Below are 19621 nucleotides of genomic sequence, written 5' to 3'. Positions count from 1 at the left end.
ACACAATGCAGGCTGCTTGTCTGCGAATTTCGCTTTCTCCACATCTCCTTCATGGCCTCCCGGAGACAACCTCCTGCAGGGAACTTCAGGGTTTCTCTACCCTTTGCCCTTGATCCTCGATCGATCATCCTGTTCCAGTGAGTTCGGCTTCGCCCTGGAAGATCTGCTCCTTCACGTTTTTCACCTTGCTCAGGGTGTGTCTCTATGTTCCACCTTTTATCCGTGTGGGGTGAGCGAATGGGTATCGGATGTATGAGATTAAAGTCAAGTGCCTGACCTGATTAGCGGGACATGTCCTATGAGATATGCAAGTGTTTGCTTTTCTACCCTCAGATGGCCTCTTTCTCTGTCAAGTGTTTGTGTAGAATGGGGGGTAGGAGAGAGAGTTGGGAAGCTGGAGGATCCTATCAAATAGGATGAGGTATGGGTACGGGAAAAGGGGGGAGGAATACTGCATCTCATCATCGGTTGCCTCACCGCCACTCCCCGAAGACCCCCCACCCAGGTGATCCTCCCGCACTGGTCCACCACCAGGGTCTGGATCCAAAGGCGAAGGCTGTGCGCCCTGGCTACCTGACAGAAAGATCCTCAGGTACTAGAAAGTGAGACACCCTTTCGTTTCTCACACTTCCCCATAGTATGGTGAACAAGCAGTAGGCACTACTATAAAATTATTGCAAATTGCAGGTCATAAATTAGAGCAAGGATGCAGATTAGGTCTATGGATAAAGAGCAATCTCGTTTAGACTTTGCAAAGACTAATGTTTTATGAACTAGACACAAGGGCTATTGGAACAATCCCAGATTGAGATAAAGAAAGCATGTATTTACAGAACATGGCAATCGATTTATCTGAATTCAGTACAATAATTACTGAATCAGAAGTAGGGATACCTGCTGTTAAGGGCGATTAACACATTCAGGCACAATAAGATAGGTTCATCACAAAATTAGCATCAGACAATCATCACTTTCTAGTGCCCTTATTATAACTGGTTATGCAAATTGACAACACTAGACTTAGTTAAACACCCACAGAAAAATATGTAAAATGTACTCGTTTGCACGTTGCAGACATTAAAGTCAATTTTCAACTTACCAGCGCCCAAAGTGCACCTTCTGACGTTGCAACAATAGTAGCTGCTCTAGGAGTATTGTACATCAAAGCTAACTCGCCAAAGCTACCACGATTATCATAGTGACCAACACGAACATCAGCGCCATCCTTGCTTACGAAAATGTCATATTGTCCTCTGTAAGAATGAAAAATGCATCATATTGCTATTCCAGGCAACCATTTAAAATCTAGATGTAGCAGTACTACCAAAATAATTACAAAATGTTAGTCCACAGTACACAAATTCCTGGGGAAAAAAATAACCATTACAACAATTTTTCTTTGTTAATATGGGTTTGCTTGCCAGGGAATACATTATTTTTATGAAGGAGTTTCAGAACAGAAGTGACACACTGAAAAAAATAGAAAGTAGAAATGTCTATTACAATGTCTATTAAGTCAGTAAGATAACTCAGCGGGTTTAGTGGTTGCTACTGTGATCAGTTTGTGATCTGCAGGTCGCAGGTTCGAATCCAGGCAAGGACAACTCAGCCTTTCATCATCCCGAGGTCAATAAATGAGTGCCAATCTCGGTTGGGATGATGTATGTAAATATGTTCTATGTACAGGGCTTAGGCATAAGCGTTATACAAATAAATCCTCATCAATCATCATTGCTGCCGCCCACAGGTAACCCTGCCCCTCCTCTTACCACACTGCACCACAAGTGCAGGAACATAACTTTGCTTTTGAAAATAAGTTAAAGCCTAATTGTGTGTGTCTGTCAAAAAACATTTGTTGTCATTGAAGCAGGTTGGAAGGAGCAATTTTGAAATTCTGAAACGTGTTGACCCACTTCTGGATGAGAGCCTTCAACGGCTGATAGCAAGGAGAAAATATTGCAATAGTGTGATATAGTGTGTTTGCAGCATCCTTATAGCATTTATGGCAGTAACACGTCTATTTCCGATAAATGTATCCATAAAAAGTCAACATTAAATCATATACAAACGGTAAAAACATGATATATAGCTTTAAGTACAATGTAATTCCTGCTGGACATCAACAGATGAAAGATATAAAACAGTTATATCATAATTTATCCCAATTCATTTAAAAGTGAAATACAATAAGACAACATAGTTTTAAAACATTTCTTAAAATGCATTAGTGCTCAGATGTAATCTCCAATCATTTAATGCTTGCATGGTCAATAGGGAGGAGAGATTTCAAGCCCATTATGATCCTTAACCAAACAAAAATCACCCCCTTGTTTCCCTTGCTTTTCTCGTAGTTTCCAGGCTCTTCTTATGTACAAAGAAACTGCCCAGGACGTTCATGGAGTTGATACATTCAACAGAAAAAACAGAGCTGGGCGATGTTGTACAAATCTATTTTCTTTGAATAGTGGGACTAATAACTTTCCCCAGTTGAACATATTCAGGACAGAAAAAGAAAAAATGTGCCATGTCTTCCAACTCTACTTGACTAATAGGGCATTTTACCTCAATATAACAACCTGATCTTCTACTAAGAGTTTCTCGTAACAGATATTCGAAATGGGCTTTTATTATAGGGGCGCGTTGAAATTTACCATTAGTCCATGTCAGGTACTTTTTAAAGTAATAGTGCGCTCAAAAATATTATTGTCCCGAGGGTTCTGGCATGGGTTTTTAAGCATACGTTGATCGATCGTACAAACATTTCCTAAGCACCTTACCATAGTTTCTCACTTTTACACATGCAAAATCAGGCAGCAGGGTGCGGCCATCTTGTGTTAATCTTATCCGTTGCCGCATCGCCCTAAGGTGAACTGCCCTGGCGGCACTAAATCATATCCCCAGCCCCTGAGGCTGACATCACTAGACGCGTACCGCCCATTTCACAATGCAAATGCACGTCTCGTGTCAACGTTCTCTGCGCTCCAGCTAATGACGTGTCTCCATGGAAATGGCAGGACGCCTCTTTCCTCAACAAGTATAAACAGACCGCTTCTCATCAGACAACAGTTGCTTTTCAATCATTTCACTGTCTTTTTATGTATCCTGTGCCTCATTTCCGCTCTGTTCAGCTATCTTCCTTGCTCATAGTCCGTGCAAACAGATACTAGTACTATCATTATTATCTATTTTAATTTTGTTGCATAATGGCAAGAATACAGTCCTACCAGGACGAGCCAGAGTTTTTTGAGGCGGAATTACTCGAAAGAGAAGGATGCAGAAACGATGGGGCTTCGGACGACAGTTGGGAGGACGAATCACCAGATCACGAGCCTGAGTCTAGTCGCATGGACGACATCTCCATCTGGTGTACCTGTAATCGGTGCAAGGTCATGCCAAACGAGGAGAACTGCTGCTGCCGAGAAAACTCTGAATGCTTGTCCTACATATCGGAAGATGAAATACGGCCGCAATGCGTTACCGAGCTGCATGACTTCAGGGCAGCCTGCCTCACACAGTCCGTGTTCAGGATTATGATGGTGCTTATGCACAAACTTTGCACAACAGTTCGCCCTTGCAATCCAAGTAATGAGTAAGTGGACTCTAGATGCAATGTCACTTAGGCCACTAACATTTCATGTTTGTCTCCTATCTTGTCGTAACTTTGATTTATCACTGCCAAATGTCTTGCAATTCTATACATCACTCACGATTTAGGGAAATCATAGTGGTCATCTTATGTTTATTTCATGTACAACCATGAAACAATATTTCTTTGTGTCCCAAATGTAATGGAATGGAATGCATAGTCGTTCAATATTGTAATGTGTCTACACTTTAAAGCTCAAGTGGATAGATCTGTGAAGTTACATTTGTACTGGCAACAATGCAATACACTATTGTATTTTCAACTAACGTTTAATACACTTATCTTGTTCATTTAAAAACAGTTTGCATCTTTCTCGTCCATGGGTGGTACTGGCTGGTGGCCTATCTTTTGTTTACATGGTGGCTTCATGAGAGGCTTGGACACCGCTTTTGATGAGTAATACCCGCCTGTGTCGTTGGTGTCATTAGAGACACATTCCCCAGTGACAGCGGTCAGTACAGGGGATTTTCCCACACTGTGCTGCAACCCGAAGTATATAATATGTAGTACTTGCTTGTGCCATCAACAACAGCAACAAAATAGAACTGAACTTTTATGAATGGTTGTTTAAATGTTTCAGTGAATCAAGTGTGTCTCCATTCAGCAGTGTTCCGGCCCTTTTCTGCATGCCTCATGCCCCTCTACCCCCTCCCCCTACATAATCAATGACTGTTAGCACATGTGGTCATGCCCTACCAAGAGGGCTGGCAGGGGTGGGAACGGCCAAGGAGCCAAACACCATGTACACTTCAAAGGTATCTTTCGCGCAGGGGCCATTGCTTACATGGCCTCCCCAGACCCAGTGTGTCCAGGCAGGCTCCCCAGAAGCAGGCCGCACCCCTGCTATCCACATACGACCACGCCATATACACGTCCCGCATTCACATAGACACCCACTTTTCTAATTCTTTATAAACTCCTTGATATTTATCATGTGAGCACTGTAAGTCAACTCGTGAAGGTGCTACCTGTGAACATGTGACCACTGAAAGTCAGCTCTTCATCGTGCTACTTGTGAACATCTGAGCAATGGAAGTCAACTTGTGATCGTGCTACCTGTTCTCCTGCTGCTAACTACCCAGCTTGCTGAATCTGTTTGTTGGTCAATGTAAGGGCAGGTCACCTAATCATATCTTCTTGATCTCTAATCTATTTCTGATGAATGTACCCAGTAGTGTAATGTTCATTCATCTCATTGCCATTAGCATCGACTTGAGTTTAATTTGTTCTGTTCTCGATATATAGCAATTGTCATCAGTGACAATTGGGAAAGAATTACATCCATTGCGGACCATGTCTATCAGTGTTTCCTTTTGATGCACAATAGTAGACGAGTAACATGTCACGATTTGCGTCACATCATTCAATTGTGTATGAAAGTTATCCTAGAATACAGTCGGCTACGCTTCGCAGGTTTTGCTTCTGTGACCAAAACATACATTGCATAGAAAAATGTATGAATTTATTCCATCTTTCTCACGCATTCATGCAAAATAAGTTTAACGATGTGGATCTTTTTGTTTTACAGATTTTTCAACAATGCCTGTTTGTATGGTTTACGGTTGCCGTTATAAGACCCATACCAAACCTAAAGCCACAATAATGCATATATTCCCGAGGAATATAGATCTAATAAGAGAATGGGTCAGATATTGAGGATTTGCGAAGGAAGAGCTTGAAGGTAGAGCCCAGGATGTCTGTGGGGACTTGAGGGGTGATCGATTCCGCATCTGCAGCCTGAACTTTACCACGAATATTTGAGACCAATTTAAGTACACAAAGAAGCATTGACTCAATGTCTGGTAAATTGCTTCCAAATGCAATTCCAACTCTATTCATGCACACGCTGCCTCAGGTGAGTCACGGCTCATGATTTAGCTGTAAGCCTTGGGGTACTGAACAGGTAATTACATGGACGGATTTGTGTTTTTGGTTTAAATGCTTCTTATAATACTTTGCATATTGAAAAGATTGTATTGCTTTATAACTACACCCCATTTTGCTATACATCTGTACCTGGTTTTAGGAGCATCATAGAAAACTATTTATGGACACAGAAAACTATGCTATAGTGCCCTTGGAAATAAGCATAATCTTTTCGTAATTGGTTGCGTTACATGTCAATTTTTTTTAGGTTAGCATGTTGACTGAAACACAGACTATCTGTAGTGGCGACATAACCGACACGTTCAGTATGCCAAAAAGATGCGCACTATCAAAGGGCATGTTGAGGAGCCGGGCCTTGCACATTCGGAGCAAACCTCGACTTCCGCAACCACGCAAACCTGCGTATTACGGTGCTCGCCGCCATGGACCGGCTGACACAATCTGTCATGTCCAGACCCGACTGAACAGACTCACACATGGCATCCTTGCCATCCTGCACAATAGCAAGAAAACCATCCTGTTCCTCTCCTTTATGAATATGATCAGCCGCTAACGAAATACAGTTCCACAGAGTATGCGTGAAATGTGACAAGGCACACACAGAGTTGGCTGCCTGTAAAGCATAACCCCCGGAAGAAAACACTTTCGTCGCCCAGCCATCAAAACACTTGTCGTCCCTATCAGGAGGGATGGTAGGGTACGACGCCTGCTTTACTGGGGCCATAGCCGCCTGCACCACCAAACTCTCCGGAGTGGGGTGCGTGGTCAAGTAGCGTGGTCAAAGACTTGCTCACTGCCGGGAGACTCTCCGGAGCAGTCCAAGCTGCTGCCACCCTTTTCTGCAAGGCCATATGGAATGGCAGTACCGGGTCAGTTGGTGGACCTTGGTTGAGGATATCCGTCTGGTCATCCTGCAGAAAATCCACTGGTGGCACAGACCACCCCAAATATTCTGTGACCCTCGACATAAGGCGCCGGTACGAGAACTCGCCATGGGCGCCAGGCTCAGGCCTACAGAACTCCACCTCCGGAGAGGTGTCCAGACCACTTGCGTCATGCAACGACTGCCTGCCCAGACAAAATCTCCTCAGGACCCATACCTTCCTCAGACCCTTCATCCACCTCAGAAATATAATCCAGAGGCTGGAATGAGGGCACAGAAAAAGGGACAGACACATTTTTAGCCTTGGCCAGAGCCTTACTAAGGGGGTCTACCGTGCCACAGGGTACCTCTGACATAGCAGACTCGAAAGGTGTCGAGGGCGTCGATGGAATCGGCGTTGAGCGTGGCACAGACGGCTTTGACAGTCCTCTAGGGCGGAGCCCCGAGCATGTCCTTCAACAGCCTTGGCGCTGAAGGCTTCCTCGGAGGCGGAGGACGGCCTCGAGGACCGGGACCTGGAGCGGGCATGTCTAGAGCGACCCTCCTTGTCCGACCGGGACCTCGAAGGTGCCCGGTGATCGCGACGACCGCTTGAGCCCAAAGGCGTGCGAGTGGCGTCTCTAGGACGGTCATGGCCGGTGTCTTTCGACAGCGCGGACGGACAGGAGCCCGGCGACTGAAAAACCACCACCAACTCCTGCCGAAATTCCGCAGGAATGGAATGCTTGTTGGGAAAAGCTACCCGCCGACGGGCGGAGTCCTCGGACGAGGACGGGGAAGGCAACCGATGCTGGCGCTTCCGTGAGTGCCTCGAAGAGGCAGAGGAATGGCAGGACCTACTCCTGGACCGAGACGCTTCCGGACTTACCCGGCCGCGCGGTGGAAGACGAAGACATCATGGAAATCTTCACAACGAACAGGTTCGAAGAACCGAAAGAACAGAACTCAGAAGAACCGAGCGCGCCGAGATCTCCAAAGCGAACACGTCCACAGAAAAAACAGAACTGAGGCTACGGGCGTCATGCGTCCTACTTATAACATCCGACGCCCTCGAGGACAGCGTATCGACGTCGGATGCCGAAAGATTTTCCCAAGCAGCACAGCTGTGGTGATTACTGTCAAATATATGGAATACGTCGGAGGACCACAATCCCCGCGCGAATAGGACTTTACTAGTGGTCTTAGCACATAAAGAGAACGTAGGGTGTGAACAATCGTGGACTGCAGGAAACTTTGGGATGCTTTGTTACACAATGGCCTTTACGAAAAAAAACAAAAAATGGGTGGTCAAGCCAATATACCAGGAAATGGAATTCGATTTTGGGAAAGATCTCGTTTTGACTGTGTTGGACATACATACTCATGGAATCGCGCATCATTTTGTTCCGAGTACACATACATTGCCACAAAACATTGCAAACGTGCCCTGTCCACCTAAGGCAGACCTCGTGGAACAGTTCACTTCCCGGTTCAAATGATTAGGAGCTATTTGTTCAACAATGTTTATATAAAGAGGCCAAATTGTCTTTTGAAATGAATCCTCTGTCAATTTTTTTTTGCAAGAAGTGCCTTTTGGAGAATGCCATAGAGTGTAACGCTGTGCTTTCACACTTCCTGGTTTCGTTGAGCTCTTGTGGGTCCCTCAATGATCGCGGGAGGGTCAGATGGATAACAGCATGAAAGCAACTATGGGGTTCTGCAGCTGCCTTACCAAACACCTTTACAAATAGCTGAACAAATGCGCGTCCCACAAAAGGAATGAGACCTAGGCTAGATAAGATACTGTAAGCAAAACAGCGCATCGAAAGGGGGTTGTTGGTGAGGGAACAAGTTACTTGTTGTTCTCCAGCATGGGTCTGGAATGGATTCACATGCTCATGAATATTCCCCGTCGTCAGGCCGGGAATCCTCGGTATAGAAAAAAAATCAGTATCAGTTTCGTTTCTGATCTGTCTTTCTCAGTAGTAACCAATCACTGGTCTCTGGGTCATACTGCCCCCAGCCAATGACGGCCCTCTCCCTAAGCCCCGCCCCTTGCAGCCATCCTCAGCTTTGGTAGCACGTGAAGTGGCAGTATGACCAAGTGAAGAGCCGCAGAGGGGTAGGCGGGAGGGTTTGCATGTGAATCCATGCCAGACCCATGCTGGGGGAACAACAGTTGCAGGTAAGTATCTTGTTCCTTCTCCAGCATGGGGTCTGGCATGGATTCACATGCTCATGAATATAAGAATACATAGCAGTATACACATGCACAACCACGGGAGGTGGCAACAGGCTCAACATCAAGCAATACAACAACTCAACATTAAGCAACTCTTACCTCCTCACCAGGCTCACCTTAGGCGAACAGGTTGCGCAGCACTGCCTGGCCAACTCTGGACTCCTCCCTGGAATCCCGGTCGACGCAGTAGAATCTTGTGAAGATGTGCGTCGACCTCCACGTAGCAGCCCTGCAGATGTCGAGCAGGGGCACACCAGACAGGAACGCTGTAGTAGCAGCGATCGCTCTGGTCAAATGGGCTCTCGGACGGCCTGGCAACGGTCGGTTTGCCAACCGGTGACAGTGCATGATGCAGCCGGAGAACCATCTGGAAATGGAAGTCTTCGAGAGAGCCTTCCCTTGATTCACAAGTCCAAAGTTCAAAAACAGCTGTGATGTCTTCCGAAAACTCTTCGTGCGGTCCACGTAGAACTTCAGCGCTCTAGCTACATCCAGCGAGAGCAGAGTCCTCTCAGCCGGCGACGAAGGCGACGGGAAGAAAACTGGCAACACCAAGGGCTCGTTGAGGTGGAAGTCCGACGGCACCTTGGGCATGAAGGAGGAGTGCGTCCACAGCACCACCCTCGTGTCGTGAAAAGTCAAGTATGGAGGCTTGCAAGACAGGGCCTGGATCTCTCCCACTCGTCGTGCAGAGGTGATGGCCACGAGGAATGCTGTCTTCCACAACAAACTTCAACGGCACTGAATGCATAGGCTCGAATGGGGCCCCCATGAGCCTAGTTAGCACCACGTTGAGCACCCAAGCCGGGGCAGGGGCCTTCACCGGAGGGAATGATCGGAACAGTCCTTTCATAAATTCCTTCACCAGTTGATGAGACCATAAGGACGCCCGTCCTGTAGTTCTGGTGTTACGTGAGACGGCAGCCAGATGTACCTTGATGGAAGCGTGAGATAGGCCAGCCTTGGCCAAAGACAATAGGTACGGCAACACTTGAGGGGCCGTAATCCGCAGAGGGGTAATCTTCTGTGCACGGCACCAGACAGAGCACCTCTTCCATTTGTGTCCGTAGCACTTGAGAGTTGAGGATGCCCTGGCCTTCGCAAGAACCTCTCTGCAGTTGGCCGGGATGTCGTATCCTCCAAACTCTAGTGCTGCAGGAGCCAGGCCTGCAAGTTCAGCGACTCTAGTTCGTGATGAAGAATGGCGCCTCCTTCTCTGGAGAGAAGATCCGCGTCCGTCGGCAGCTTGACTGGTGTGGACGCTGACAAGTCCAGAAGGTCCAGGAACGAGATCTGCCTCGGCCACGCCGGTGCGACGAGGATCATCCTGCACCGGGACCTCTTGAGCTGGTTGACGAGCCGGAGTAGTAATGGCAACGGCGGGAATGCATAAAGGAACAGGCCGTCCCAGGGGAACGAGAAAGCATCGCCCATGCTCCTCGGTTGGGGAAACCTGCTGGCGAACGTCCAGCACTTGGAGTTCGCCGCCGTCGCGAAGAGATCGATCTGGGGTTCGCCCCATCGTCGGAAGAGTCGGTCCACTTGATCCTGGCGCAGTTCCCACTCGTGGCACGAGCGCAGCTCTCTGCTGAGCGAGTCGGCGATGGTGTTTTTTATCCCTGCCAGATGAATGGGTACCAGAAATATCCCTTGGGCGACGGCCCAATGCCACAGAACCTGGGCTTCCTTGGATAGGGCAGGGGATCTGGTTCCGCCCTGCTTCCGAATGTAAAACATCGTGGTGGTGTTGTCGGTGAAGATCCTCACCACCTTGCCCTTGAGGGACGGAAGGAAGGACATGAGGGCCCAGAACACTGCACGGAGCTCCAAGATGTTGATGTGGAGTGTCTTCTCCTCCGGAAGCCAAAGGCCTCTCGCAAGGAGACCCCCGGTGTGTGCTCCCCAACCTTCCAGGGAGGCATCCGTCGTCACCGTCACCTGGTGGGCCGGGGCTAGGAAACCTGTTCCCGCCGTCAGATGAGAGCGGATAACCCACCATCGTATCGCCTGACGGAACGCTTCGTCGAGCGGGATCCTGTCCTCGAAGATGCCCGTCGGCTGGATCCAGTGGGCGTCGAGGAATTCTTGCAAAGGCCGCATCCGAAGTCTGCAGTGGCGCACCAGATAAATGCAGGAGGCCATCATTCCGAGGAGGGACTTGATAGACCTCACTCTGGCCACGTTCGTGGCCAGCAGACGTTGCACCTTTCCCAGGATGGTCCTTATCCTTTCCTCCGATGGTGAGGCCCGCCGCGCCACTGTGTCGAGCTGAGCTCCCAGAAACAGGGCGTTTTGCGACGGGACCAGGTGGGATTTTGGAAAGTTGATGGAGAACCCCAGGTCCGTGAGCAGCTGGACGGTCTTCGCAGTGTGTTCCACGGCGAGCTCCCTTGTCCGTATGAGCCAGTCGTCCAGGTAGGGGTAGACGTGGATCCCCTGCAGGCGCAGCCGCGCCACCACCGGTGCTAGGCACTTGGTGAACACCCTGGGTGCCGATTCTAATCTGAACGGGAGGGCCTTGAACTGGTAGTGCCGCCCTTTGACCACGAACCTGAGGAACTTTCGGTGTCTCTTTAGAATAGGGATGTGGAAGTATGCATCCTCCAAGTCCAACGACGACAGGAAATCGCCCTCCTCCAGCTGTCCCAGCACGTGCTGGAGGGTGAAAATCCGGAACTTCTGTGCCTTGATGTATTTGTTCAGTCGTCGCAGGTCCAGGATGGGAAGCCATCCTCCTGTCTTCTTCTTTACGAGGAAGTATCTTGAGTAAACTCCGGAGCCCCGAAGCCTCTTTGGAACGAGCTCGATGGCACCTTTCCTGAGCATCGCACTTACTTCCAACAGCAGTTGAGGGACGTGATTTTCCTTCCTGGCCACGGGAGGAATGCAGGGGCACTTCTTCTGGAACTTGAGGGCGTGCCCCATGGCCAGGGCGTCCAGCACCCAACGGTCGGTGGAGATGGACTCCCACACGCCAACAAACTTCGTCAGCCGGCCTCCCACCGGGGTGCTTCGGCGGGGGCCCGACCCGACGGTCGGTTCAATCTTGCTTGGAGGCCGCTTTGCCTCCTTGACCACCTTGGCGACGACGGCGGGATCCACCTGACTTGTCGTGTCCCCTGTAGGCCTCTTGCGATGAAGATCTTGCTGCTTGACGGTACGTAGAGGAGCTGCTGCCGGCGCCCTTGGAGGCACCCTGAATGCCTCCGCAGCTCTGAAAGGACGGCCGTCGCTGTTGGAGCACACCCAGTGCACGGGCCGTCTCCGTGTCCGTCTTGATCGCCTGAAGGGACTCATCAACCGCCTTGTCAAAAAGGTTGTTCCCATCGAAGGGCATGTCCAAAACCTTGGTCTGTACGTCCTGGCGGAAATCCGTCGCCTTGAGCCATCCTCGTCGTCTCAGGCAAACGCTGTTTCCCAACTGACGGAAACCGGTGTCGGCGATGTCCGTAGCCACCATAATGGCATGGTCCGAGGCAATCTCACCTTCCTGTAAGATTTCCAGGGCCTCAGCCCTCTTGGCGTCCGGAAGGAAGTCCAACAGAGGGGCGATCTTGAACCACAACTCCCTGTCGTAGCGGTCTACGATGGCCAGGGCGTTGGCCGCCTTGATGGTCGTCGCTGCAGATGAGATGACCCCTCGTCCCATCGTATCCAGCTTCCTACCCTCACCGTCCGGCGGGGAGGTTGAAGTCGAGGCACCCCCCACTTTCTTCTTGACCGCCGCCGAAATGACCGAATCGGGGTGGGTTGCGCCCTAAGGCACAAGGGGGCAGCGTCGGGGACCCGGTACTTCTTCTCGTACCGGTCCCTCTTCGCTGGAGCCGTGGCAGGGTTCTTGAGGAGGGCGAGCCCCTCATCCCAGATGTCATCAAGAAGCGGTACGGCGAGGACCGTCTTCCTTTTAGCCTCGCGCTGTTGGTAAAGGAACCCTTCCTTCTTTTCTTCGGGGCAGAGCTGGAAGAGCTCGGATGCCCTGGAAATCATAGCATGGAAGGATCCAATCTCGTCGGGCGGGGACGCCCGGGCAGGGGGCGACGGGGGACATGTCCCGTCGTCGCCTCCGTCGTCATCCGTACCCGTCGTAGTCGTGTCCATGCCTGTATCATCCCCGTGGGTAGTGGACCGGGGGGAAGGCAGAGAAGGCCGCAGAGAAGGGTGAGGAGGCCTAGGATGCGTCCTCCTCCTCTTAAGTGGTGGGCTCTCCCAAGGTCCTGGCTCCGGTTCCCCCGTCGGGTCTGGCTCAGGTACCTCCGTCGGGGGAAGGGGCAACCTAGTCCTTATCTCCGAGCATAAGGACTGGATGGCTGACAAAATGGCCACCGAGGTGTCCTGCGGCGCCGGAAACGACGGGAGCGAGGGCTCTTAAGGAGCCTCGTCTGCGACACCGTTGCTCTTGTCGTCGCCCTCGTCAGGATCCCTCCCGATGGGCTGGGCCTCTTCCACGACTTGGATGAGCTCCTCTTCAGAAGTCGTGTCCGTATCCACGATGGCCACCAGCCCCTCCCCCACCCTTTCCAACGAGGACTTCGTGGGGGTCTTCTCGATGGGCCTGAAAGACGACTCCCTCCGCGGTGGCAGGGAGACTCTGGTACCTGAGGGCCCTCCACTGGTGTAGCCTCCACAGGCTGAGCCAGGGCCACGGCGACATCCTCAATCGAGGTCTTAGCAGGGTGAATTAAGGCCAACGTCACCTTCTGTACGCCTGGGGCCTTCACCTTGGGGGGAGGGTTCGAGTCTCGCTCCCCCTCTGCCGGAATCTTCGAGATCGACCGGGGCCTCTCCAGAAGCTTTGCCGGGTTCTCGGACTTCCTCTTACCCGAGCCAGAGCGTTGGCTCTTGGTTGATGGCGCCAGGGAGGATGCGCCCTGCCTGGCAGCCAAGGAGCCTGACCGTTCGGCGCTCCCAGTGCCCGTGGACTCGCGGTGCTTAGCCTTTTGTTGGGCACCCGTCGCCGGGGCGCCCTCACAGGACGTAGAAGACCGCTCAGACTTCTTTTTCTTCTTCTCGCCTGACGGGCTCTTCCCTTCCAGCCAGTTGGTGAGACGGATTTGGCGATCCTTCATGGTCCGCTCCGACATGTTCCCACAAAACGCGCAGTCCTTTTCCTTGTGCGTCTTGTCCTCATGGAGACAGTAGAGGCATAACGAATGCTCGTCCTCCTTGAAAACGTTCTGAAGCTGGCATCCAGGGCAGGTCCTGAACAGCTTCCCGGGCGTCGAGCTTCCTTTCTCCTGGGCCATGACCGGGGTAGGCCTCGGAACTTCTGGAATCCTCCAAAAGCGTAACTCGATGAAATCTTCACCCTTGAGGGGCGTAGAAACTCCGAATCGGATTCCTGTTGATCGGATGTAGACACGGTGGAGCTTGAGGCTCTAGTTAACCGAAAAAATGAGAAAATCTCCTGAAAAAAGCGTGAAAACGCAGCAAAAGCTCGAGAGCTACAGCACGAGGACTCCCAACACTTGAACGTGCGGTAAAAATCTGAGGATGGCTGCCAGGGGCGGGGCTTAGGGAGAGGGCAGTCATTGGCTGGGGGCAGTATGACCCAGAGACCAGTGATTGGTTACTACTGAGAAAGACAGATCAGAAACGAAACTAATACTGATTTTTTTTCTATACCGAGGATTCCCGGCCTGACGACGGGGAATATTCATGAGCATGTGAATCCATGCCAGACCCCATGCTGGAGAAAAATGGGTGCATTCTGACCTATATTTTTATGGGGGCATGTGTTAGGGATTGTTGCTATCGGATGCCTTATCACACGGGCCAATCTTTGATTTGCAGCCCTTGGAGTCTTACGATTTCAAACGCAGTGGGGTAGGTGTCAGCGTTACCAGAATATATGGCCAATCCAGAATAGGTATTTGGGAGGTGAGATTGAGGTGGTGCCGGGTTAGGGTCTGGCGACCAGATGCGTTCAAAGGGAACTGGGGTCATGGGCTCAGGGGACCGCGGCGTGGCAGGAGGGTGTTTCAGCAAGGCTTGTCAGGGCTCGAGACTCGCTCCTTGCGAAACACATTTACGTGATTTGCCGTGTGAACAGGAGACAGGCTGAACTGACAGGTGGTGTGGGCTGGCTGTGGGAGACGCTGGGAGAGTGCGAAGTTCTCCAGAGGGGCATTATAAATAACGCATTTGGAAGTAAACTAACTTAATTGTTTTCATTAAAAAAAAGTTAATCACTAGAAATTTCATGCTGCATTGGTGGATGGCAGCAAACAATTCATTTGTTTTTCAAAACTATTTCAAATGCCACTATGGTCTGAAGGGCTATTTTCTCCCATTCAGAGTGAAGGTCAGCGCCTGGGAATTTTGCTTGTAAGCTGAACAAACCCACGCATCGTATACAGTATAAGGTTCAATTGTTTTTCAACCTTTGAAGAAAGGGAGGATTCCTAAAGGAATGAATGAAGGGAGGGGTGCAATACCGTTAAATATGATGAGGTTCACCATTCCAAAATTGGAACATGTAATTTCATGTTATGAAAATTTGTTGATCTGAACGGACAATTTGCGTTACGCCGAGAGAATGGAAATGCTGAATATTATGTACGTTTTACTTTTGACGATTTTATAGACAAACGAGTCAAGGTTTCATTTTTTGAGTGTTATTGCAGGCTTACATTCTACTGGGTTGTTGTTTGAGGCATATTGCAACGACAGGCAAAAACAACCTGTGTGTACTTGTCTTTGTCCCGGGCACATGGCAGCCCAGCATCGAAATGCATGTAGTCCACGTCCCCCCAGGTTCCACCAATGCCAAATTCTACGCTAATATTTCATTAAAATGCAGTCTATGCGTCTTCGAATTGTAGCATCAGCTTCCGCAACCCTTTGCGAGCTAAACATACTCCATAGCACTAATCTCTCAAGCAAATTGTAGACTACTTTCCACAATGTTTTCTCTATGTTCCCATTGTTTCACGTTTGTGTTCATCATTAGTTTTCCCACGGTGCAGAATTAAAGGGTAAATTGATACATAAAGAACGGCTACTGAGACATACTTCTGTAATGTTTTCCACACAGCTACATCCTGCCTTTCTGCGAATGTCATCGATTCCAGATACCAATTGATAGCTTCTTTAGCCAGCAGTTGCAGATACACTTAAATGGCTGGATAACTATGATGCTGATTTGGGACAATCGCCATAGGCCGATATGCCCTTACGCGGTACCAGTGATAAGGAGCAACCTGACATCATTTACGGTGGCCTCACGCCAAGCTGATGCCAAAGCCTTGCGATTCACGGTGCGTCCAATGTGCTTCTTATATCCAAAAGGAACACCGTGTGAGTCACGATAAACATTTGTGGATCGAGAACAAAGAAAAAAATGACCCATTTGCTTGAATATGGCAATCGCCGGATGTTCTCAGAGCGTTTATTGCAAAATAAAAGTACATTACAAATTGTAGAATTCTGCTATTTCCTTTAAAAATAGTTTTTTTATTCAAAATTGGAACGCTCTGTGTTGTGAGATGTGTGTTGATATTCCGGGTTCTGTGTCAACTGACATTAACACGTAGGTGATGACTGGGCGCGTTTGGCTACACTGCCCAGTAACGTCATGGAGATAGGCGGAGAATATCACTAGGTTTGGTGATGTCAGCCTCAGGGGCGGGGGATATGATTTAGTACCGCCAGGGCAGTTCACCTTAGGGCGATGAGGCAACCGATAAGATTAGCACAAGATGGTCGCGCCCTGCTGCTTGATTTCGCATGTGTAAAAGTTAGGAAAACTACGATAAATTGCATAGGAAACATTTGTATGATCGATGAACGTATGCTTAAAAACACATGCACGAACCCTCGGGACAATAATATTATTGAGCGCACTATTTCTTTAATGTTTTCACTAACAAGAATCCTGAATCGTCCCGTTTGCCGGTTTTACAATTTCCCGCAATTCTCTGTCCTCCATTGTACAGCCTTTATTTCAGTTTGCTGCCCATCTTGCTGTTCAATAAGCCTGAAGTAGTTGGTAGCGTTGATTTAGGATAGATAATTTACCTGCATATATTCAAACTTCAAGAGGATTGTGTTGTGTTGAGTATGCAAGTTGTTGAGTCTGGTTCGGTAAAAGATGGAGATGTGTTATGTAGTGACCGTTTGTGTGTGTAGTGATCATTTGTGTGTGTGGGTCTGGTAAAGGAAGGAGATGTTTTATGTAGTGACTGTCTGTGTGATGCTGTGAGTATGTGAGGTCACATGGAGTGTTATTGTGTGTATGTTGGAATGTTGATCTGAGCGTTCCACACAGAGGCAGATAGAGCTCCCCCTGCCTGGGTGATGGGGCCAGTGCTGATTCGGTCCATCTCTCTAGTATTTGTCTTAATGTAACTGTAACTTAAGTGTTTGGAATAAACCCAAGATGTAACACAAGATGAGCCTGCACGTCACTTCACAACATATGGGAACCAAAAAGGTCAGTTATTTAATGAATGTGACAATATATGTTGGTGACACACTGGACTATTCACTATGTCGGCAATATTACTTGCATCTCATGCTATACTAGCAGGTGATGGCGCATCAGCTAAAGTTCAGAGCCTTTAAGAAGAGCATGTAGTGCAGTTACCAACATGTTCAGCCCAACAAAGCGGACCAAACAGACAAACTCGCAGGAGTTAGAGACAATCGATAAGTATTTGAAGAAAATACACGAGGAGATCCCACTATCTTTGGAGACGGTTGAAATCTGAAGGGACCCGCGGGGGCGGGGCTTATATACCATCACGTCCAACGGGGCGTACGTGGGCGGCCCCGTAGAGGACGCAGACGGGGATAGGGCAGAAGTTTTTCCTATTGGAAATGACTATATATATGTGTACCGAGGGTTCCCAGTCTGACGACGGGGAATATTCTAAGCATGTGAATCCATGAAAGATCCAATGCTGGAGAACATCAAATACATTTTGAGCAGTTCTTCCTCTTTCCATTACCGCCAAGAAGAATCTGTGTAACTAAAACAACTGGCTTAGACAAGAAATGTTACAAGGCACTGAACAAAACCAAAAATGTAAAAAAGTGCAAAGCGAGTGGTAAGAGGCTTCTAGCAAAGCTCTGAATGCAGGCTTGTACCACCAGATGCTACCCCTGTTGTGACTATTCTGACTGGCTGCCACGGCCCAAGTCTGGAGCTAAAACAACTTAAGGCTGGCAAACTATTTGATATTAAAACGACGATAGGAAAAGTCAATGGTTTAGGTTTGTATAGCCAAATCATTTGACTGTGTATGCCAAAACTCTGGTGCCTGGCAAAGTCACCAGGTAGGCCTCAGCATGCCTGAAAGAGGATAGCCACTTTTCCAAGGATTGCCATCAAATACCTAGGTACATTCCACATTGTCAAATATATCATCAAATGCCAACATCTATGCACCGCTGCCAAGGATTGCATTCAAATGTCCAGAAATATAGCCCATTGCCACAGATTACCACAATCTGCCCTGGAACGTTCTGCCATAGCAAATGACTTTCAACAGATGTCGGTGAACATTCGCCTTTAAAAGGATTTCCATGAACTAAGCAGAAACGTGTGCCACTGCCAAAGATGACGTGCATGTCCAATTGATCCCAACAATTTGTCTTAGCACGTTTTCTGCCCTCTAAACCCTATCCTAGTTCCACAGCTAGATTGTCAATAGACCTCCGGTAATTGGGTTGGTGGTGGGTGGTCGCAGTTACATGGCATGCGTTACTTACCGTATAATCGTATTTCTGATACTTGTATATGCTTAGATTCACATGCTTTGCAAAGGCCGATATCTAGTGGTAGGGGTGGAGTATGGCATGACTTGTTTCCGAAGTTCAAAAAGGGATGTCGATTGGGCACGTTTGTTATACACGTGTGACGCACTGTACCCATGGCCCTTCACGCGTCAAGGTCCCTCAGATTATTTTGTTTCTGACATGAGGGAGCATGAAGTGTATGGGTGGCTAAAGGAAATTAAAGGAACGGTGTAAGAAGTCTTTGTAACCTCAACTCCCAATTGTTGAGAAAGGGTGAGCACATGAGAAGCATAAGAAATTTGATTACGGTAAGTAATGTGTGCCTTCTGAGGCTTGTGTATCTACTTAGAATCACATGCTATGCATAGACTAGCCAGCAGTACCTGAAGGTGATGGTGGGCTGTTGGAATGTACAGCAGCAAAGAGATGTTTTAACACCGCCTGACCCACCTGTGAATTACTCCTTGAATGTGCATCCAAGCAGAATTTCTGTGTGAAGGTGTGAATTGAACTAAAGTTGCTGTTTTGCAAATGGCATCTAAAGGTACATTTGCAATAGAGGAAAAAGTAGCCCCTGTGCCTCGAGACGAGTGTGCTCTTGGTGTGAAAGGTGAAGTTTTCTTTGCCAGAGAAGAACACATTTGGATACATTTGACAATCCATTTAGAAATAGCTCTTTTAGAGGCAGGATCCTCTTCTCTACATGTGACTATGGAAACAAAGAACTGATCCGTTTTCCTTAGTGGATTTGTCTTGTTTAGGTAGTACATTACACCTCTAATGTATGCAGGCTTGGCTCTGCTGAATCAGTTGGGTTCTGGAAGAAGGCTGGAAGTTCTATGGATTAGTTAACATGGAACTGAGATAAGCAGAAGAAAAACGTGATGTGTTCAAAGAACCACTTTGTCTTTATGAATAATAACAAAAGGATCTTCAAACTGAGAGGGCTTGCAGTCACTGACACTTCTGATACCAGAGTATCAGGGTGTAATCTTGAGGTTAAGGAATTTATAACAACTAAAAAGGAGAGCATAGTATGGTTAAAAAATGCTTAGTGTTTTACGGTAGCAATTTTGCCCTCCTACCGCTATTATTTCAAAGCTATACAGGTGCTAAACATTTTTATTGTGCTAGTAAAATGGAGACTTCAGCAAATGAATCCTAGACACTTCAAGCTGTAATCATATAGAGGGTAAGGAACTGCACAAATGCAAAGGTTTACGTGCATGTCATACAAGAGTAGATT

At 48.4% G+C, this 19621-nt stretch overlaps 1 protein-coding gene across 1 annotated transcript in view; it reads right to left on the bottom strand.

Moving 5' to 3' along the window:
- Positions 1-19621, bottom strand: part of PRKAR2A (protein kinase cAMP-dependent type II regulatory subunit alpha) — a 1246928-nt gene that overhangs the window by 529083 nt on the left and 698224 nt on the right. The window contains exon 6 of the mRNA XM_069643325.1: positions 1100-1253. Coding sequence (XP_069499426.1) covers positions 1100-1253 — 154 coding nt within the window. The remainder of the gene's footprint in view (positions 1-1099; positions 1254-19621) is intronic.

This window comes from Ambystoma mexicanum, chromosome 2p, assembly GCF_040938575.1.
Source record: "Ambystoma mexicanum isolate Mex_15411 chromosome 2p, UKY_AmexF1_1, whole genome shotgun sequence".
NCBI classification, from domain to species: Eukaryota; Metazoa; Chordata; class Amphibia; order Caudata; family Ambystomatidae; genus Ambystoma; species Ambystoma mexicanum.
The sequence above is the reverse complement of the archived record's forward strand: the minus strand, read 5'-3'. Positions and strand labels throughout refer to the sequence as shown.